General features: G+C 48.7%; 2 protein-coding genes across 2 annotated transcripts in view; one reads left to right on the top strand and one right to left on the bottom strand.

The window, feature by feature from the left end:
* The window catches only part of CFAP74 (cilia and flagella associated protein 74), a 78,924-nt gene extending 62,799 nt beyond the window's left edge, over positions 1 to 16,125 (bottom strand). The window contains exons 1-3 of the mRNA XM_077978912.1: positions 16,040 to 16,125; positions 1,994 to 2,079; positions 49 to 133 (exon numbers count right to left, since the gene is read on the bottom strand). Of these exons, the coding sequence (XP_077835038.1) occupies positions 49 to 133; positions 1,994 to 2,060 (152 nt within the window). The 5' untranslated portion in view covers positions 2,061 to 2,079; positions 16,040 to 16,125. The remainder of the gene's footprint in view (positions 1 to 48; positions 134 to 1,993; positions 2,080 to 16,039) is intronic.
* Positions 1 to 17,115, top strand: part of GABRD (gamma-aminobutyric acid type A receptor subunit delta) — a 72,638-nt gene that overhangs the window by 27,962 nt on the left and 27,561 nt on the right. The gene's annotated exons all lie outside the window — the stretch shown is intronic.

Here is a 17,115-nt window from a genome sequence, read left to right as displayed (position 1 = left end):
GGAGGAGGCAGCCGCCCTGTTCCCTTCACCCCCCACCCTCTGAGTTACCTCCTGTGTCCTGGGTCCATGTCATCCTCAGCTTCCTGCAGAGGACATCCGATGTCAAACTCCGGATCCTCTAATTCATCTCTTTCTAGAAATCAAGGCAAGAGGTTAAAAAAAAAAAAAAAAAAAGTAGATCAAACATTTGTGTCTGAAGTTTTAGGATAAATCTTGTTCTTTTTTTGGGACAGAGTGTAAGGAACCAGCCAAGAAGGCACAGGCGGAGGTAAACAGCCTGGGTGACGCAGTGGGATTGCGGCACTGGCGCCCCGAGAGAGAGAGTCAGGGACGTCCATTTTGCAGACCGATGTAGGGGAGCCCGGGCTCAGCACCGCTTGGCTCGTGCCCAGAGAAAGAGTTAAGTTGCTGACCCTGAAGTCAAGGGAGAGCCGGCCGTGCAGCTGTGTGTGTGGGAGCCACCGGACTAAGCAGCCAGGACAGGGCGGACAGTGTGAGAGAAAGCCACTGGTGAGAGCTGCTGCTGAATAAAATCCTTTTTCACCTGCCTACGGCCCCCCGAGGGTTCCCTCCGCTCATCTACCCACTCCCTTTGGACCTCAACATGACGTTCGGCGTAGTCGTGAACCTGACACGGAGTCTCTGTTGCCCAGGCTGGAGTGCGGTGGTGCGATCTTGGCTCTCCGAAGCCTTCGCCTCCCAGGTTCACGGGATCCTCCCACCTCAGCCTCCCGAGTAGCTGAGGCTACAGGAGTGTCCCACCACACCCGGCTAACTTTTATATTTTTAGTAGAGGAGGCTTTCCCCGTCATGGCCAGTCTGGTCTTGAACTCCTGACCTCAAGTGATCCACCTGCCTCGGCCTCCCCAAGTGCTGGGATGACAGGTGTGGGCCACCACACCCGGCCAGTTTTAGGATAAATCTTGACAAGCTCTAACTTGATGGTTCTCAAAGCAAAATCCAGGGAACCCTGAGAGTCCCTGTGTGTCTTTCAGGGCCTGCGAGGTGAAAACTGTCTTCATGATCACACTCGCACGACATTTGTCTCCTCACTGTCTTCGCATGAGAGGACAGTGGCGTTTTCCAGAGGCCGCGTGTGACAGGTGACGTCACAACAGACAGCTCTGAGACGCCAGCTGTCTTCTGTTAAACCGGACTCTTACGTTACCACCATAGGTTTGTTATTGCTATTTTAAGTGGCTAAGTATTAAAATGGTTTTGGCTTTAATTTTTGATACAGTAAGTATTGAAAGATACAGGCAACATAAACAAATGCTCTCTGGCTCTTCAATAATTTTTAAGAACGTAAAGCGGTTCGCAAACAAAAGAGGCTGAAGGTCACTATCTCGGAAGATTACAGTGGACTTCCGGCAAAACACGGCAAATGGAACACAGCTTTTCTTCCCTTCATTAAATCTCAGTCAAAATGACGGAAAAGGCAGAAAGCCACAGTTGCAAGCGGGGCAGGAGAAGGAGACGGTGGTGAGGGGCGGGGGGGAGAAGGCCACCCAGCGCCAGGGGACGGGCAGCTGACTCAGCACACTACAGAACCCAAAACGAGGTGGGGAGTGGGGTGGGAGTGGGAAGGAAATGCATTTCCAGATTGCGATGGCCTGCTTGTGCCCAGAACTAGAACCAAATCAACGCACGTCTCAGAAAAATTTCAGATCATCAGAGATTTTTTAAAAAAAGCTTCCAGGAAAAGAAAACAAAAATAGGTCACATTCAAAGGACTGGGATAAAAATGGCATCAGATTTCTCAATACTGATGTTGGAAACTAGAAAACTACGGTCTGCTGCCTTCAACATCTCAGCCACAATTTATCTTTCTTTCAAATAAAGACAATAATATAAGCTCCCTCTTTGAGAGAAAAATGTGAGTGTAAAAGATACCCTTTCCCACAAATAAACGGAATTAAAGGGTGACTACGAAGCGTATCGTTTGTCTTTCTTGTTGGTGAAACTTGTGCTACTGTGACAGAAGCTTTATTACCGTCTTCCAAAAGGGGGGCATCGTCCAAAAGCCCATCCTCGGAGAGCAGGCTGCCGTCGTCCTCCATGCTGGGAGGTAGAAATCAGCTACAAAAGATGACCACAAAATATAGATCAATAAAACCGTAGATTAAAAAAACGATGAGTTAACACTTTCTCTTAAAGAAGACATTAAGAAAATAAACCACAGATTAGGAAAAAATATTTGCAGCACACACATTTCTGACGCAGGTCTTACATCTGGAACACACGAAGAGCTCCTATCAACCACATAAAGTCCAAACTCCAGTTTAAAAGGTCAAAAGAGGCCAGGCGTGGTGGCTCATGCCTGTAATCCCAGCACTTCGGGAGGCCGAGGCAGGTGGATCACCTGAGGTCAGGAGTTCCAGACCAGCCCGGCCAACATGCTGAGGCCACGGTGAGCTGTGATTGCACCACTGCACTCCAGCCTGGGCAACAGTGTAAGACCCCGTCACAAAAGAAAAAAGAAACTGCCCAACAGTATTCCATAGTATCCCTTTACACTCCCACCAGCAAATACAAAATTAAAATAATTAAATACAAAATTAGCCTGGTGTGGTGGCAGGTGCCTATAATCCCAGCTACTCGGGAGGCTGAGGCAGGAGAATGGCTTGAACCCAGGAGGCAGAGGTTGCAGTGAGCTGAGATCGCGCCACTGCACTCCAGCCTGGGGACAAGAGCGAGAATCTGTCTCAAGGAAAAAAAAAAAAAAAAGTCAAAAGATTTGGAATAGCCATAAGAAAAGAGATATACAAATGGCCAATATGCATGTGAAACTCCGTGTGACATCAGCATCTTTAGGGAAATATGAATCAAGCCATAACGAGATACTACTACATACTGATTAGAATGCCTGAGATCGGCCGGGCACGGTGGCTCACGCCTGTAATCCCAGCACTTCGGGAGGCCGAGGCGGGCGGATCACAAGGTCAGGAGATTGAGACCATCCTGGCTAACACGGTGAAACCCCATCTCTACTAAAAAATAGAAAAAATTAGCCAGGCGTGGTGGTGGGCGCCTGGGGTCCCAGCTACTCGAGAGGCTGAGGCAGGAGAATGGCGTGAACCTGGGAGGCAGAACTTGCAGTGAGCCGAGAAGATCGCGCCACTGCACTCCAGCCTGGGCGACAGAGCAAGACTCCGTCTCAAAAAAAAAAAAAAAAAAAAAAAAAAAAAGAATGCCTGAGATCAAAACGCCAACAGTAAGCACTGGCAAGGCTGTGGAGGGGCTGGCATCACCCGTGTTGCTGGTGGGAGTGTAAAGGGGTACTGGGGAATACTGTTGGGCAGTTTCTTGTTTCTTTTGTGACAGGGTCTCACTCTGTTGCCCAGGCTGTAGTGCAGCGACTCAATCATAGTTCACTGCAGCCTCAAACTTCTGGCCTCGAGCAATCTTCCTGCCTCAGCTTCACAAGTAGCTAAGACTACATGCATATACCACCATGCCCAGGTAATTTTTAAATTCGTAGTAGAGATTGGGGGGGGGTCTCTCTTTGTTGCCCAGGCTAGTCTTGAACTCCTGGTCTCAGCCACAATTTGCCCACCTCAATCCCAAAGTGCTGAGATTACAAGCTTGAGCCACTACATCTGGCACCGAAACCAATTCTTAAATAATTTCAAAATTATCATTACACTTTGGTTATCACTTTGGGGATGTTAGGAGCTTGCTCGTGTGGAACTCTTGGTACCGAATCTTCTGTGTCCATATGTTGGAACTAAATAATTTCACTTAAGAAACAGGCCGGGCGCAGTGGCGCCTGTCTATAATCCCAGCACTTTGGGAGGCTGAGGTGGGTGGATCACTTGAGGTCAGGAGTTTGAGACCAGCCTGGCCAACATGGTAAAACCCCGTATCTACTAAAAATACAAAAACTAGCCAGGTATGGTGGCGGGCACCTGTAGTCCCAGCTACCTGGGAGGCTGAGGCAGGTAATCCCAGCACTTTGGGAGGCCGAGATGGGCGGATCACGAGGTCAGGAGATCGAGACCATCCTGGCTAACACGGTGAAACCCCGTCTCTACTAAAAAAATACAAAAAACTAGCCGGGCGAGGTGGCGAGCGCCTGTAGTCCCAGCTACTCGGGAGGCTGAGGCAGGAGAATGGCGTGAACCCGGGAGGCGGAGCTTGCAGTGAGCTGAGATCCGGCCACTGCACTCCAGCCTGGGCAATAGAGCGAGACTCCGTCTCAAAAAAAAAAAAAAAAAAAAAAATCACAAACTACTTATTTTTTCTGGTGAGAATCAAATTTAATGTCTAACTTTATTTTATTTTTTTGAGACAGGGTTTGACTCTGTTGCCCAGGCTGGAGTGCAGTAGTGCGATCACACCTCACTGCAGCCTCGAACTCCTGGGCTCAACCGATCCTCCTGCTTCAACCTCCCAAGGAGCTGGGACTACAGGCACGCACCACCACACCCAGCTGATTTTTGTATTTTCTGTAGAGACAGGGTTTCGCCGTGTTGCCCAGGCTGGTCTCAAACTTTTGGGATCAAGTGATCCACCTGCCTTGGCCTTCTCAAGTGTTGGAATTAGAGGCGTGAGCCATTGCGCCCAGACAGTGTCTATTTTCTATTATACCTTAAATATGTGATTGGTTTTAACACCTATTAATCACATCATGCATGTACTATGATTAATATACAAAAGAGCTAATGTCAAATGCTTACAAATCAGCGGGGCACAGTGGCTCATGCCTGTAATCCCAGCAACATGGGAGCCTGCGCTGGGAGGCTCTCTTGAAGCCAGGAGTTTGAGACCAGCCTGGGCAACACAGTAAGACCTACATCTCTAGAAAAAAAAAAAGTGCCCAGGGGCGGCGGCTCACACCTGTAATCCCAGCACTTCGGAAGGCCAAGGTGGGTGGATCACAAGGTCAGGAGATTGAGACCATCCTAGCTAACATGGTGAAACCCCATCTCTATTAAAAATACAAAAAATTAGCCCGGTGTGGTGGCGGGCGCCTGTGGTTCCAGCTACTGGGGAGGTTGAGGCAGGAGAATGGTGTGAACCCAGGAGGCGGAGCTTGCAGTGAGCTGAGATCACATCACTGCATCTTAGCAGCCTGGGCGACAGAGAGAGACTCCATCTCAAAAAAAAAAAAGAGTAAAAAAATGTAGCCAGGCGTGGTGGTGCGTATCTGTGGTTCTACCTATTCAGTACGCTGCGTTGGGAGGATCACTTGAGCCCAGGAGGTCAAGGCTGCAGTGAGCCGTGATTGTGCCTCTGCAGCCCAGCCTGGGTGACAGAGCAAGATCCTGACTCTAAAGTTGTTAAAAAAAAAAAAAAAAAAAAGGCTTACAAGTCAACATATCTATCATAGAGACAGACATTTTACATTGGGAATTAGCATTACTATTTCACATTGAAATGAGTAATTCCAGGTGAAATGTACATAAATGTTGACATTATGTATGAGATGCTAAAACTGTAAAATTGTAGAGGGCTGTTTTTCATTGCTTAACTTAGCAATTGCTTCAGAATAATTCACTAAAAATATTTCAGTGCCTAGCAATGTTTCTTGGATGAATTATTAATATATCAATGCCAGCAATTTTTTAAACTTACAAAGAAATAATTGCATTTTAAAGTCCTGAGAGGCAGAATTTTAAGGCATCTTGTAAAATTCCAACAATATTTTTCCCCTTGAAGGAACTGATTAACTTGCTAGTCTTTGAATGGCAGGGTTTTCAGAAGATATTTAGAAAATGGCCAAACCTATTCAGCTCGGTGCTCGTGAATTCCCTGTGGCCTCCGTGACCTCGTTTTGCTGGACACCCAGTGGGTGACAGTCTTATAGAAGGTGTCCTTGCGCACACACAGTTCCATTTCAGATGATCACACGAAACCACATACACTGAGCATCCGTTAAAGACAGCACTTCCAACAGGCAGTCACCTCTGATCTCTCCTGAGTCCTCACTAACAACAGGGGGTAGATGTACTGTTTTCAGTACATCAATCTACCAGGGCAAGGGCCAGTGGGAGAAACAGGAGCAAAGAGAAGCGGGAGGTGGAGGGATGAGGGTGGCTGTCCCTGCAGACAGAGGCGCTGGCTGACCCTCTGCAGGGGAAGCTGAGAACAAACCCCACGTTGCCACACAGCTGTGAAAGGCTCAGGAACGGGTAGCTCCGGGTGCTCCTCCGGTGGGAGCAGTGGGATCGGGAACCGAGAGACCCAGGAAAGCGCGGAAGTTCCACCGCGGTAACATGGCTGGCCAGTGTGCCGTCATCACACTGAAAACCATCAGAAATGCTGGATAGGACTGTACTTTAATTCTCGTAAAAATGTTGAAGAACAAACCAGGTGAGCTGGCTCACACCTATAATCCTAGCACTTTGGGAAGCCGAGGTGGGTGGATCACTTAAGGTTTGAGACCAGCCTGGCCAACATAGTGAAACCCCATCTCTACTGAAAATACAAAAATTAGCCAGGCGTGATGGCGTGTCCCTGTAATCCCAGCTACTTAGGAGGCTGAGGCAGGAGAATCATTTGAACCCGGGAGGTAGAGGTTGCAGTGAGCTGAAATCATGCCACTGCACTCCAGCCTGGGCAACAGAATGAGACTCAGTCTCAAAAAAAAAAAAAAAAAAAAGTTGAAGAACGAACAAAATAAGAAACTTTCAGGTTAAAACCTAAGTAAAGGTAAAAATATAGATTAAATAACCAAGCTAAAGGGAAGTATATTATCAAATTGCATTAAAAACCAAGAACAGGCTGGGCACAGTGGCTCATGCCTGTAATCCCAGCACTTTGGGAGGCTGAAGCGGGCGGATCACGAGGTCAGGAGATCGAGACCATCCTGGCTAACATGGTAAAACCTCATCTCTACTAAAAATACAAAAAATTAGCCGGGCGTGGTAGCGGGTGTCTGTAGTCCCAGCTACTCAGGAGGCTAAGGCAGGAGAATGGTATGAACCCAGGAGGCAGAGCTTGCAGCGAGCCGAGATCGCGCCACTGCACTCCAGCCTCGGGGATAGAGTGAGACTTCGTCTCAAACAAACAAACAAACAAACTAAACAACAACAACAACAACAAAACCAAGAACCACAAAAACAAATCAAACTAACTTTTTTTGTTTTTGTTTTTGTTTTTTGAGGCAGAGTCTCATTCTGTCACCCAGGCTGGAGGTCAGAGGTGCAATCTTGGCTCACTGCAACCTCCGCCTCCTGGGTTCAAGCAATTCTTGTGCCTCAGCCTCCTGGGCAGCTGGGATTACCGGCACGGGCCACCACGCTCAGCTAATTTTTATATTTTTGGTAGAGACGGAGTTTCATCATGTTGGCCAGGCTGGTTTCAAACTCCTGACCTCGGATGATCCGCCCACCTCAGCCTGCCAAAGTGCTGGGACTACAGGTGCGAACTACTGCACCTGGCCAAACTCTCTACAATTTAAAAGAGACATCCAGGCCGGGCGTAGTGGCTCACTCCTGTAGTCCCAGCACTTTGGGAGGCCGATGCAGGAGGATCACGAGGTCAGGAGATCGAGACCATCCTGGCTAACACGGTGAAACCCCGTCTCTACTAAAAATACAAAAAATTAGCCGGGCGAGGTGGCGGGCGCCTGTAGTCCCAGCTACTCGGGAGGCTGGGGCAGGAGAATGGCGTGAACCCAGGAGGCGGAGCTTGCAGTGAGCCGAGATTGTGCCACTGCACTCCAGCCTGGGGCACAGAGCAAGACTTCGTCTCAAAAAATAAAAAAAATAAAAAAAAAAAAAGAGAGAAACAGACATCTAAAACACAAGCTTAAGAAGCATTGCATTTTAAAAGTCAGAAAGAAATGCAAGTACCATAAATAGGAAGTTACTGGAGTTGTCTAGAAACAGACAAAAAACTTAGGCAAAAAGCAGGAACAGCAGTGGGGACACATTATAATCGCATGTTCAATTCACCAGGAAGACTCAGCAGCTTCAAATCTGCATTTAATGTTGATTGATCAGATTATTCATTGATCAAATTATTCATTATGGGTGCTACTTTAAACATATGAAAAAATAGAGAAAAAAATCAAATTAAGCGTGTGATCTCATGTGGGTGTCTAAGTGGACTGGCAATAACAGAAAGAAGGGCTCCTGAAATATCGGCCGGGTACGGTGGCTCACGCCTGTAATCCCAGCACTTTTGGAGGCCAAGGCGGGTGGATCACTTGAGGTCCGGAGTTCGAGACCAGCCTGACCAACATGGTGAAACCCCGGCTCTACTAAAAATACAAAAATTAGCCGGGTGTGGTGGGGCACATCTGTAATCCCAGCTATTCAGCAGGCTGAAGCAGGAGAATTGCTGAAACTGAAACTCAGGAGATGGAGGTTGCAGTGAGCCAAGACCATGCCACTACACTCCAGCCTGGGCAACAGAGCAAGACTTTGCCTCAAAAAAAAAAAAAAAAAAAAAAAGAAAGAAAGAAAGAAAGAAATAAAAGGCATAAGGAATGGAAGGGAAAAATGGTCATTATTTCAGATAAAATGACTGTATACATAGAAAATCCAAACAAATATACAGATAAGTTATTTAATTAAAACAACTTAGTAATGTTGCTAGGTACAACTTCAATAATAAAAACCAAGTATATTTCTATTTATCAGAAGAAATAATGAGAAAATAAGATTTAGAAAAGCTACCATTTACAATTACATAAAAAACCATGAAGTACTCAAGAATAAATACAACAAAAGACACACAGACCTCCACAGAGAAAATGAGGAGCCTCCTCGGGCAACATTAAAGGAGACGGACATAAAAATAAATGGAACAAATGACCCCGTTTCTTCAACAAATAAATGGCCTGGGGGAAGATAAGGAAGGGGGGGGTCTTTAAGTCAAAAGAGCCTTGAGAGACAAGTTGGCCACATGCAACCTGGGGATCTTGTTCGAATCTCCATTCAAGCAAACTAGCTGTGAAAGACATTTTTGAGACAATTCCTGAAAATGAGCACAAACTGGCATTATTTCCATTAAGAAATTATTAATGTGGGCCGGGTGTGGTGGCTCACACCTGTAATCCCAGCACTTTGGGAGGCCGAGGCGGGCAGATCACTTGAGGTCAGGAGTTCGAGACCATCCTGGCCAACATGGTGAAACCCCGTCTCTACTAAAAATGCAAAAAGTAGCCGGGTGTGGTGGTGCGTGGCTGTAATCCCGGCTACTTGGGAGGCTGAGGCAGGAGAATCGCTTGAATCTGGGAGGCAGAGGTTGCAGTGACCCGAGATCACGCCATTGCACTCCAGCCTGGGTGACAGAGCGTCTCAAAACAAAAAACAAAAAACAAAAAACCAAGAACTTATTAATTGTATTGGGGTTGATGATTTTGTGGTTATGCTAAAAACAAGTTTCTATCTGTCAGAGGCATCTACAAAGGTTTTTCCAGGAGAAATGATATCACGCCTGGGATTTTCTTTGAAACACACTGGTCCAGAACTACAAGTAGGGAGGGGTACTGGGAGAGGAACGCTGTGAGGCTGACACCTGGGGCTTTTTTGACTTTGCAATTTTCCATAATAAAAGTTTTTTCTAAAAGAAAGTATAAATAGGCCGGGCGTGATGGCTCACGCCTGTAATCCCAGCACTTTCGGAGGCCGAGTTGGGTGGATCACGAGGTCAGGAGATCAAGACCATCCTGGCCAACACGGTGAAACCCCGTCTCTACTAAAAATACAAAAACAAAATGAGCCGGGTGTGGTGGCGGGCGCCTGTAGTCCCAGCTACTTGGGAGGCTGAGGCAGGAGGATCGCTTGAACCCGGGAGGCGGAGCTTGCAGTGAGCCGAGATCGCGCCACTGCACTCCACCCTGGGTGACATAGCAAGACTCCATCTCAAAAAAAATAAATAAAAATAAATAAATAAATAAACAGCTGCATGTTCAAGCACTAGAAACCCAATGTTGTCAGGAAGTCAGTCCTTTCCAAAGTGCTCTGCAGATTCCCTAAAACCCCCATCCAAATCCCAACAGAAATGTGTGTGTGTGTGTCTGCATGCCAGAGAGATACTCATCTGGTGAACTGTAAAATGTATATGGAAGAACAATGGAACCATAGTTTTGAAGGGGGAAGGGGTGCCCCACCAGATATCAAGATTGATTCTAAAGCTGTAAAATTAAGACAGTTGAGTGCTTTGACCAAGACAAACAGACCAAAGGAACAGATCAGAGAGGCCAGAAATCGGCCCTCAAGTACTAGCGCTATGCAGGATGGAAGCAGGGTTGCTGAGCAGTGGCCACGGAATGGACGTCCTTGTCCGCACCCACCTGAAGATCGGTCCCACGTGGATTAGAGACTCGTTTGGGAAAAATCAAATTTCTGCTACGGTGTGTGTGTTAGCGAGGAGTCAATGGGGGGTAGGAATGGAGCCTTGTTACCTCAGAATTTCTTAAATAAGACACTAAAAACATCAGGCACAAAAGGAAAAGTTGGTAGAGTTGCCCACATTTCAATTAAAAACTTTCATTCAGGGCTGGGCGCAGTGGCTCACGCCTGTAATCCCAGCACTTTGGGAGGCCGAGACGGGCGGATCACGAGGTCAGGAGATCGAGACCATCCTGGCTAACATGGTGAAACCCCGTCTCCACTAAAAAATACAAAAAAAAAAAAAAAAACTAGCCGGGCGAAGTGGCAGCGCCTGTAGTCCCAGCTACTCAGGAGGCTGAGGCAGGAGAATGGCATGAATGCGGGAGGCGGAGCTTGCAGTGAGCTGAGATCCGGCCACTGTACTCCAGCCTGGGCGACAGAGCAAGACTCCGTCTCAAAAAAAAAAAAAAAAACAGGCCGGGCGCGGTGGCTCAAGCCTGTAATCCCAGCACTTTGGGAGGCCGAGACGGGCGGATCACGAGGTCAGGAGATCGAGACCATCCTGGCTAACACGGTGAAACCCCGTCTCTACTGAAAATACGAAAAACTAGCCGGGCGAGGTGGCGGGCGCCTGTAGTCCCAGCTACTCGGGAGGCTGAGGCAGGAGAATGGCGTAAACCTGGGAGGCGGAGCTTGCAGTGAGCTGCGATCCAGTCACTGCACTGTAGCCTGGGCGACAGAGCGAAACTCCATCTCAAAAAAAAACAAAAAAAAAAACCAAAAAAAAAAACACAAAAAACAACTTTCATTCAGGCCAGGCGCAGTGGCTCACACCTGTAATCCCAGCACTTTGGGAGGCCGAGGTAGGTGGGTCACTTGAGGTCAGGAGTTCAAGACCACCTGGCCAACACGGCAAAACCTCATCTCTACAAAAATTACAAAAATTAGTCGGGCGTGGTGGTGTGCAGCTGTAACCCCAGCTACTCGGGAGGCTGAGGTAAGAGACTCCCTTGAACCTGGGAGGCGGAGGTTACAGTGAGCCAAGATTGTGCCACTGCACTCCAGCTCAGGCGACAGAGCAAGACTCTATCTCAAACAAACAAACAAACAAAACCAAATCTTTTGTTCAGATGACATCCTAGGGAAAGTTAAAGAAAACCTACAAAGTAGAAGACAATCACAGCACATAACCCAGAGGTTTACTGTCAAGACCACGTAAGGAATATCCATGAATGAGTGAAGAAGACAGACAGCCCCACACCAAAATGGGCAAAAGACTTCAACAGGCACTTCACAGTCCTAGTCAAGGGCGTGCCGTGTCCCCTCACATGCTCACGGGTTCGGAGGATCAGGACGTGGGGTTTTTGGGGAAAGAGGAGCTCAGACTGCCTACGGCACCCTCTAGCTCTGCGATTCCGCTCCCAGGAGCACACCCTACAGAAAATCCCACCCGTTGTCTTAGCTTCCTGGGGTCGCCATAACAGAGTACCACAACCTAGGTGGCTTCGACAGCAGAAGTTATCTCACGGTTCTAGAAGCCATCGTCTAAAACCGAGTTGCTGGCAGGGCCATGCTCCCCCTGAAGGCACGAGGCAAGGGCCTGTTTCAGGCCTGTCTTGTAGCTTCTGTTAGTTCTGTGGCTTGTGGCAGCAAAATTCCAATCTTCATAGGACATTCTCTCTGTGTGCATGTCTATGTCCAAATTTCTCCTTTTTATAAGGACACTGGTCATACTGGATGAGGTGCTCACCCTATTCTAGTATGTCCTCCTCTTAGCTACTTACAGGCATCACCGTTAAGTCCAAGTAAGGTCATATTCTCAGGTCCTGAGGCTTAGAGACAGCCCTGATGGCCGTGGTGCCACTGTATGAATGAATCTCTCACACAACCCCGAGGAGAAAAAGAGAGAGGCACGCCTGATACTCCTCCTCTCCCCCTTCCCTTCACTGTCACAGTAGGTTCCCTGGGTGGGGCAGGTGCAGCAGGATCCACAGTGGCCCAGGCTGGGCTGTCGGAGCCTGGCTGGGTGAGGAGGGTGCTGGTGTGTATGACTGAGGCTCAGAGCTGTATGTGGGCACCTGGCTGGGTGAGGAGGGTGCTGGTGTGTACGACTGAGGCTCAGAGCTGTATGCGGGCACCTGGCTGGGCGAGGAGGGTGCTGGTGTGTACGACTGAGGCTCAGAGCTGTATGCGGGCACCTGGCTGGGCGAGGAGGGTGCTGGTGTGTACGACTGAGGCTCAGAGCTGTATGCGGGCACCTGGCTGGGCGAGGAGGGTGCTGGTGTGTACGACTGAGGCTCAGAGCTGTATGCGGGCACCTGGCTGGGCGAGGAGGGTGCTGGTGTGTATGACTGAGGCTCAGAGCTGTATGCGGGCACCTGGCTGGGTGAGGAGGGTGCTGGTGTGTATGACTGAGGCTCAGAGCTGTATGCGGGCGCCTGGCTGGGTGAGGAGGGTGCTGGTGTGTATGACTGAGGCTCAGAGCTGTATGCGGGCGCCTGGCTGGGTGAGGAGGGTGCTGGTGTGTATGACTGAGGCTCAGAGCTGTATGCGGGCGCCTGGCTGGGTGAGGAGGGTGCTGGTGTGTATGACTGAGGCTCAGAGCTGTATGCGGGCGCCTGGCTGGGTGAGGAGGGTGCTGGTGTGTATGACTGAGGCTCAGAGCTGTATGCGGGCGCCTGGCTGGGTGAGGAGGGTGCTGGTGTGTATGACTGAGGCTCAGAGCTGTATGCGGGCGCCTGGCCGGGTGAGGAGGGTGGGGGTGTGTGCAGCTGAGGCTCAGAGCTGGATGCGGGCGCCTGGCCGGGTGAGGAGGGTGGGGGTGTGTGCGGCTGAGGCTCAGAGCTGGATGGCAGAGCCTGACAGGGAAGAGGGCAGCCCCAGGTGTGGTCCAGCAGAGTGTATCAGAGCCCAGGCAGGGGAGGAAGGTGTCCACCGTGACAGCCTCCTAGGCCAAGCCTGGGAGTGATGACATATTTGCATAGCTTCCGAGTACCTCCAACAAAATGCTTGTTAATTACGAAGGAAAAAAGAACTTCCCAGTGGAGATGCTGGCAGATACCACCTTGATGAAGAGCTCAAAGTGAACATCACCAGTAACGTGACAGCGTGACCACTGTGAGTCACTGACTGGATGGAACGAACAGGCTATGGCGTTACCTCTGTGACTTTCCGAGACACACAGTGGGAATCTAATCACCAGGACACAGCAGACGAAACCAAACGGAGGGACTTTCTACAAAGTAATTGGCCCATGACCTTCAAAGGTGTCAGGGTCATGACAGCCAAAGCAAGGCCAAGGAATGTTCTGGACCGAAGGGGAATAAAGAGGTATGGTGAGAATTCAGTGTAAAGTGATTCCAGGCTGGATCCTTCCACGTTGGGGGCCTGATGCAATTAACTGGCAAAGCATGTTTGACAGACTGTGGGGTAAACACAGCAACAGGCCTGTGTCCTCCTGTGTGGCTGTGTTGGAGAATGTCCTTGTTTGTGGAAAAATACAGACAAGGGTGGGGGGCGACAGAGCACCATGAAAGCAACTTATGGCCGGGCGCGGTGGCTCAAGCCTGTAATCCCAGCACTTTGGGAGGCCGAGACGGGCGGATCACGAGGTCAGGAGATCGAGACCATCCTGGCTAACACGGTGAAACCCCGTCTCTACTAAAAAAATACAAAAAAAACTAGCCGGGCAAGGTGGCGGGTGCCTGTAGTCCCAGCTACTCGGGAGGCTGAGGCAGGAGAATGGCGTAAACCCGGGAGGCGGAGCTTGCAGTGAGCTGAGATCCGGCCACTGCACTCCAGCCTGGGTGACAGAGCGAGACTCCGTCTCAAAAAAAAAAAAAAAAAAAAAAAGAAAGCAACTTACTGTCAAATACTTTACGAGAAATTTTTTTGTGCTGAGCTTGCAACTTTTATACAAGTTTGGGATTGTTTCAAAAATTTTAAAGAATATATGTGGTATTACATAAAGTTTATATATATTATTAAACTTATATAAACGTATATGTGGTATTACATAAACCTTATACATATATTATATAACTTTATATAATACAAGATTTATATAATACTGCATATATTCTTTAAAATTTTATATAAATAAATTTATATAAAGTTTAAAATAAGTGAAAGTTAACGGGGCATGGTGGCTTGTCGCCTGTAATCCCTGCACTTTGGGAGGCGGAGGTGGGTGGATCACTTGAGATCAGGAGTTCAAGACCAGCCTGGCCAACATGTGGAAACCCCGTCTCTACTAAAAGTACAAAAATTAGCCAGGCATGGTGGCGGGCACTCATAAGCCCAGCTACTCGGGAGGCTGACGCTTGAACCCAGGAGGCAGAGGTTGCAGTGAGCCAAGATCGCCCCGCTGTACTCCAACTCGGGCAACACAGTGAGACTCTGTCTCAAAAAAAAAAATTTTAAAGAATATATGTAGTTTTTTTTTTTTTTTTTTTTTTTGAGACGGAGTCTCGCTCTGTCGCCCAGGCTGGAGTGCAGTGGCCGGATCTCAGCTCACTGCAAGCTCCGCCTCCCGGGTTTACGCCATTCTCCTGCCTCAGCCTCCCGAGTAGCTGGGACTACAGGCGCCGCCACCTCGCCCGGCTAGTTTTTTGTATTTTTAGTAGAGACGGGGTTTCACCGTGTTAGCCAGGATGGTCTCGATCTCCTGACCTCATGAGCCGCCCGTCTCGGCCTCCCAAAGTGCTGGGATTACAGGCTGGAGCCACCGCGCCCAGCCTATATGTAGTATTATATAAAGTTTAGTATATATTATGAAACTTACATAAAATTATATGTGGTTTTATATATAGTTTGTATACTACATTTATATTATATATTGTTTATATAATACCACATACATTCTTTAAAATTTTATATAAAGTTTATATAAAGTTTAAAATAAGTGAAAGTTAACTATATTTTTTAGGGACGCATGCATAGTTAAGTAAAACTAAAGAAAATTATATATTATCTTTAAAATTTTATATAAATATAAAGTTTATATAGTTTAAAACAAGCGAAAGTTAACTATATTGTTTAGGGATGCATGCATAGGTAAGTAAAACTGAAGAAAAAGTCAGACATGGTCAAGAAGAGCGGATCTGTGAACGGCAAGGGGGAGTGACTTTGGGGTGCTGATGTTCTATTTCTTAACTTGGGTAGTAGCTACTGATGTTCGCTTTATAACCAATCTCTAAGTTGAACATGCGCATTGATGCATCATCTTTACCCAGAGAATCGCTGTCAGTCCATTTCTTTTGAACTGTGGGCCCTAGAGCAGGCCTGCTGACTACCTCAATACTTGGCTTATGCAGACAAAAGGAGTATTCCTTTAGGAGAACAAAATACTAGAGGCAAACCAGCTTCGAAAACCAGGTTATACATACTAAAACCAAACGACTTTGGGGCTATGGACCATGCTCTCCTTTTTACCTAGGCAGACACTCATGAGTCTTAACTTTTTACCAGACAGGCTGGCCCTTGATTTTTGTTTAATGTTTTTGTAAATGTGTTATAATAATACATTATTATAACATCTGCTGCAAAGTCAGGTGCGGGCCCCTCAATCGAGGCTGTGCCAGCGCCGGGGTTCCCTGAAACGAACCAGGGACTAGAAGTATTAACAGTCATTTCTCTGGCACAGCTTTCAGGGAAAGGGGTTTAATATGGGACGGAGTTCTGCCTGGGGGGCGGGGGTCAAACGCTTCCAGCTCAGCCCCAGGGTCAAACGCATCCGCCCCCACACCCACCTCTGGCTGGCCTGGGTCCCAGGTTCTCGGGGTCCGGGGGCACAGAAGCCCGGGGCTGCTCAGGGAGGCGGCGGTCCTCGGCGAAGGCCGTCCGCGGCGCCAGCGGCGGGGTTTGGAGCGCGGAGCTCCATGGTAACGGAAGACTCCATCGTGGCCGGAGGGGGAGCCTCGCCCGTGCTGCTCCCCGACTGGAGCGGGTGGCTTGGTCCGACCCACCACCCACCGCGCGGCGCGGCGCGGGGCGGGGCCCGCTCTCCAGGCAGGAGCGGGGCGGTCGCTGGCTCCGAGGCACGGCTGAAGGGGCAGGCTACAGGCCGCGGGTGGGGGGACGTCTCCGGGGTCCCAGACGTCCAGGCCTGGCCCAGGGCCCAGCCTTGGAGGTGACAGACAGGCTTGGGGGGCCTGGAGGGGCTCAACACCGGCGCGGTGGCTCAGAGGACCATGGTTTGGAGTCATTGTCAACCTAAAAAACTAGGAGGTTTCCCGTGAAAATGGGTATTTTTCTCTTCTCCTGAAAATGGAAGATCGGGCCGGGCAGGGTGGCTCACGCCTGTAATCCCAGCACTTTAGAAGGCCGAGGTAGACGGATCACTTGAGGTCAGGAGTTCGAGACCAGCCTGGCCAACATGGTGAAACCCCATCTTTTCTAAATATACAAAAATTAGCGGGGCGTGGTGGCAGCTGCCTGTAATCCCAGCTATTCAGGAGGCTGAGGCAGGAGAATCGCTTGAATCCAGGAGGAGGAGGTTGCAGTGAGCCAAGATCACACCACTGCACTCTAGCCTGGATGACAGAGACTCCAGCTCAAAAAAAAAAAAAAAAAAAAAAAAAAAAAGACTTCTGGATTTTATGTTCCAGCAAAGGCTCCAATTGAAAAATTGTAAAAGTAAATAGCAAGTCAGTGAGCTATGATGGTGCCATCACCCTCTGGCCGGAGCGAAATCAAGACCCTGTTTCAAAATCAAAAGCAGCAAAAACCCGGCTGGGTATGGTGGCTCATGCTAAGTTGGGCAGATCTCTTGAGGTCAGGAGTTCGAGACTATCCTGACCAACGTGGTGAAACCCTGTCTCTACTA

The sequence above is a fragment of the Macaca mulatta genome, chromosome 1 (assembly GCF_049350105.2).
Source record: "Macaca mulatta isolate MMU2019108-1 chromosome 1, T2T-MMU8v2.0, whole genome shotgun sequence".
In the NCBI taxonomy this organism is placed as follows: Eukaryota; Metazoa; Chordata; class Mammalia; order Primates; family Cercopithecidae; genus Macaca; species Macaca mulatta.
The sequence above is the reverse complement of the archived record's forward strand: the minus strand, read 5'-3'. Positions and strand labels throughout refer to the sequence as shown.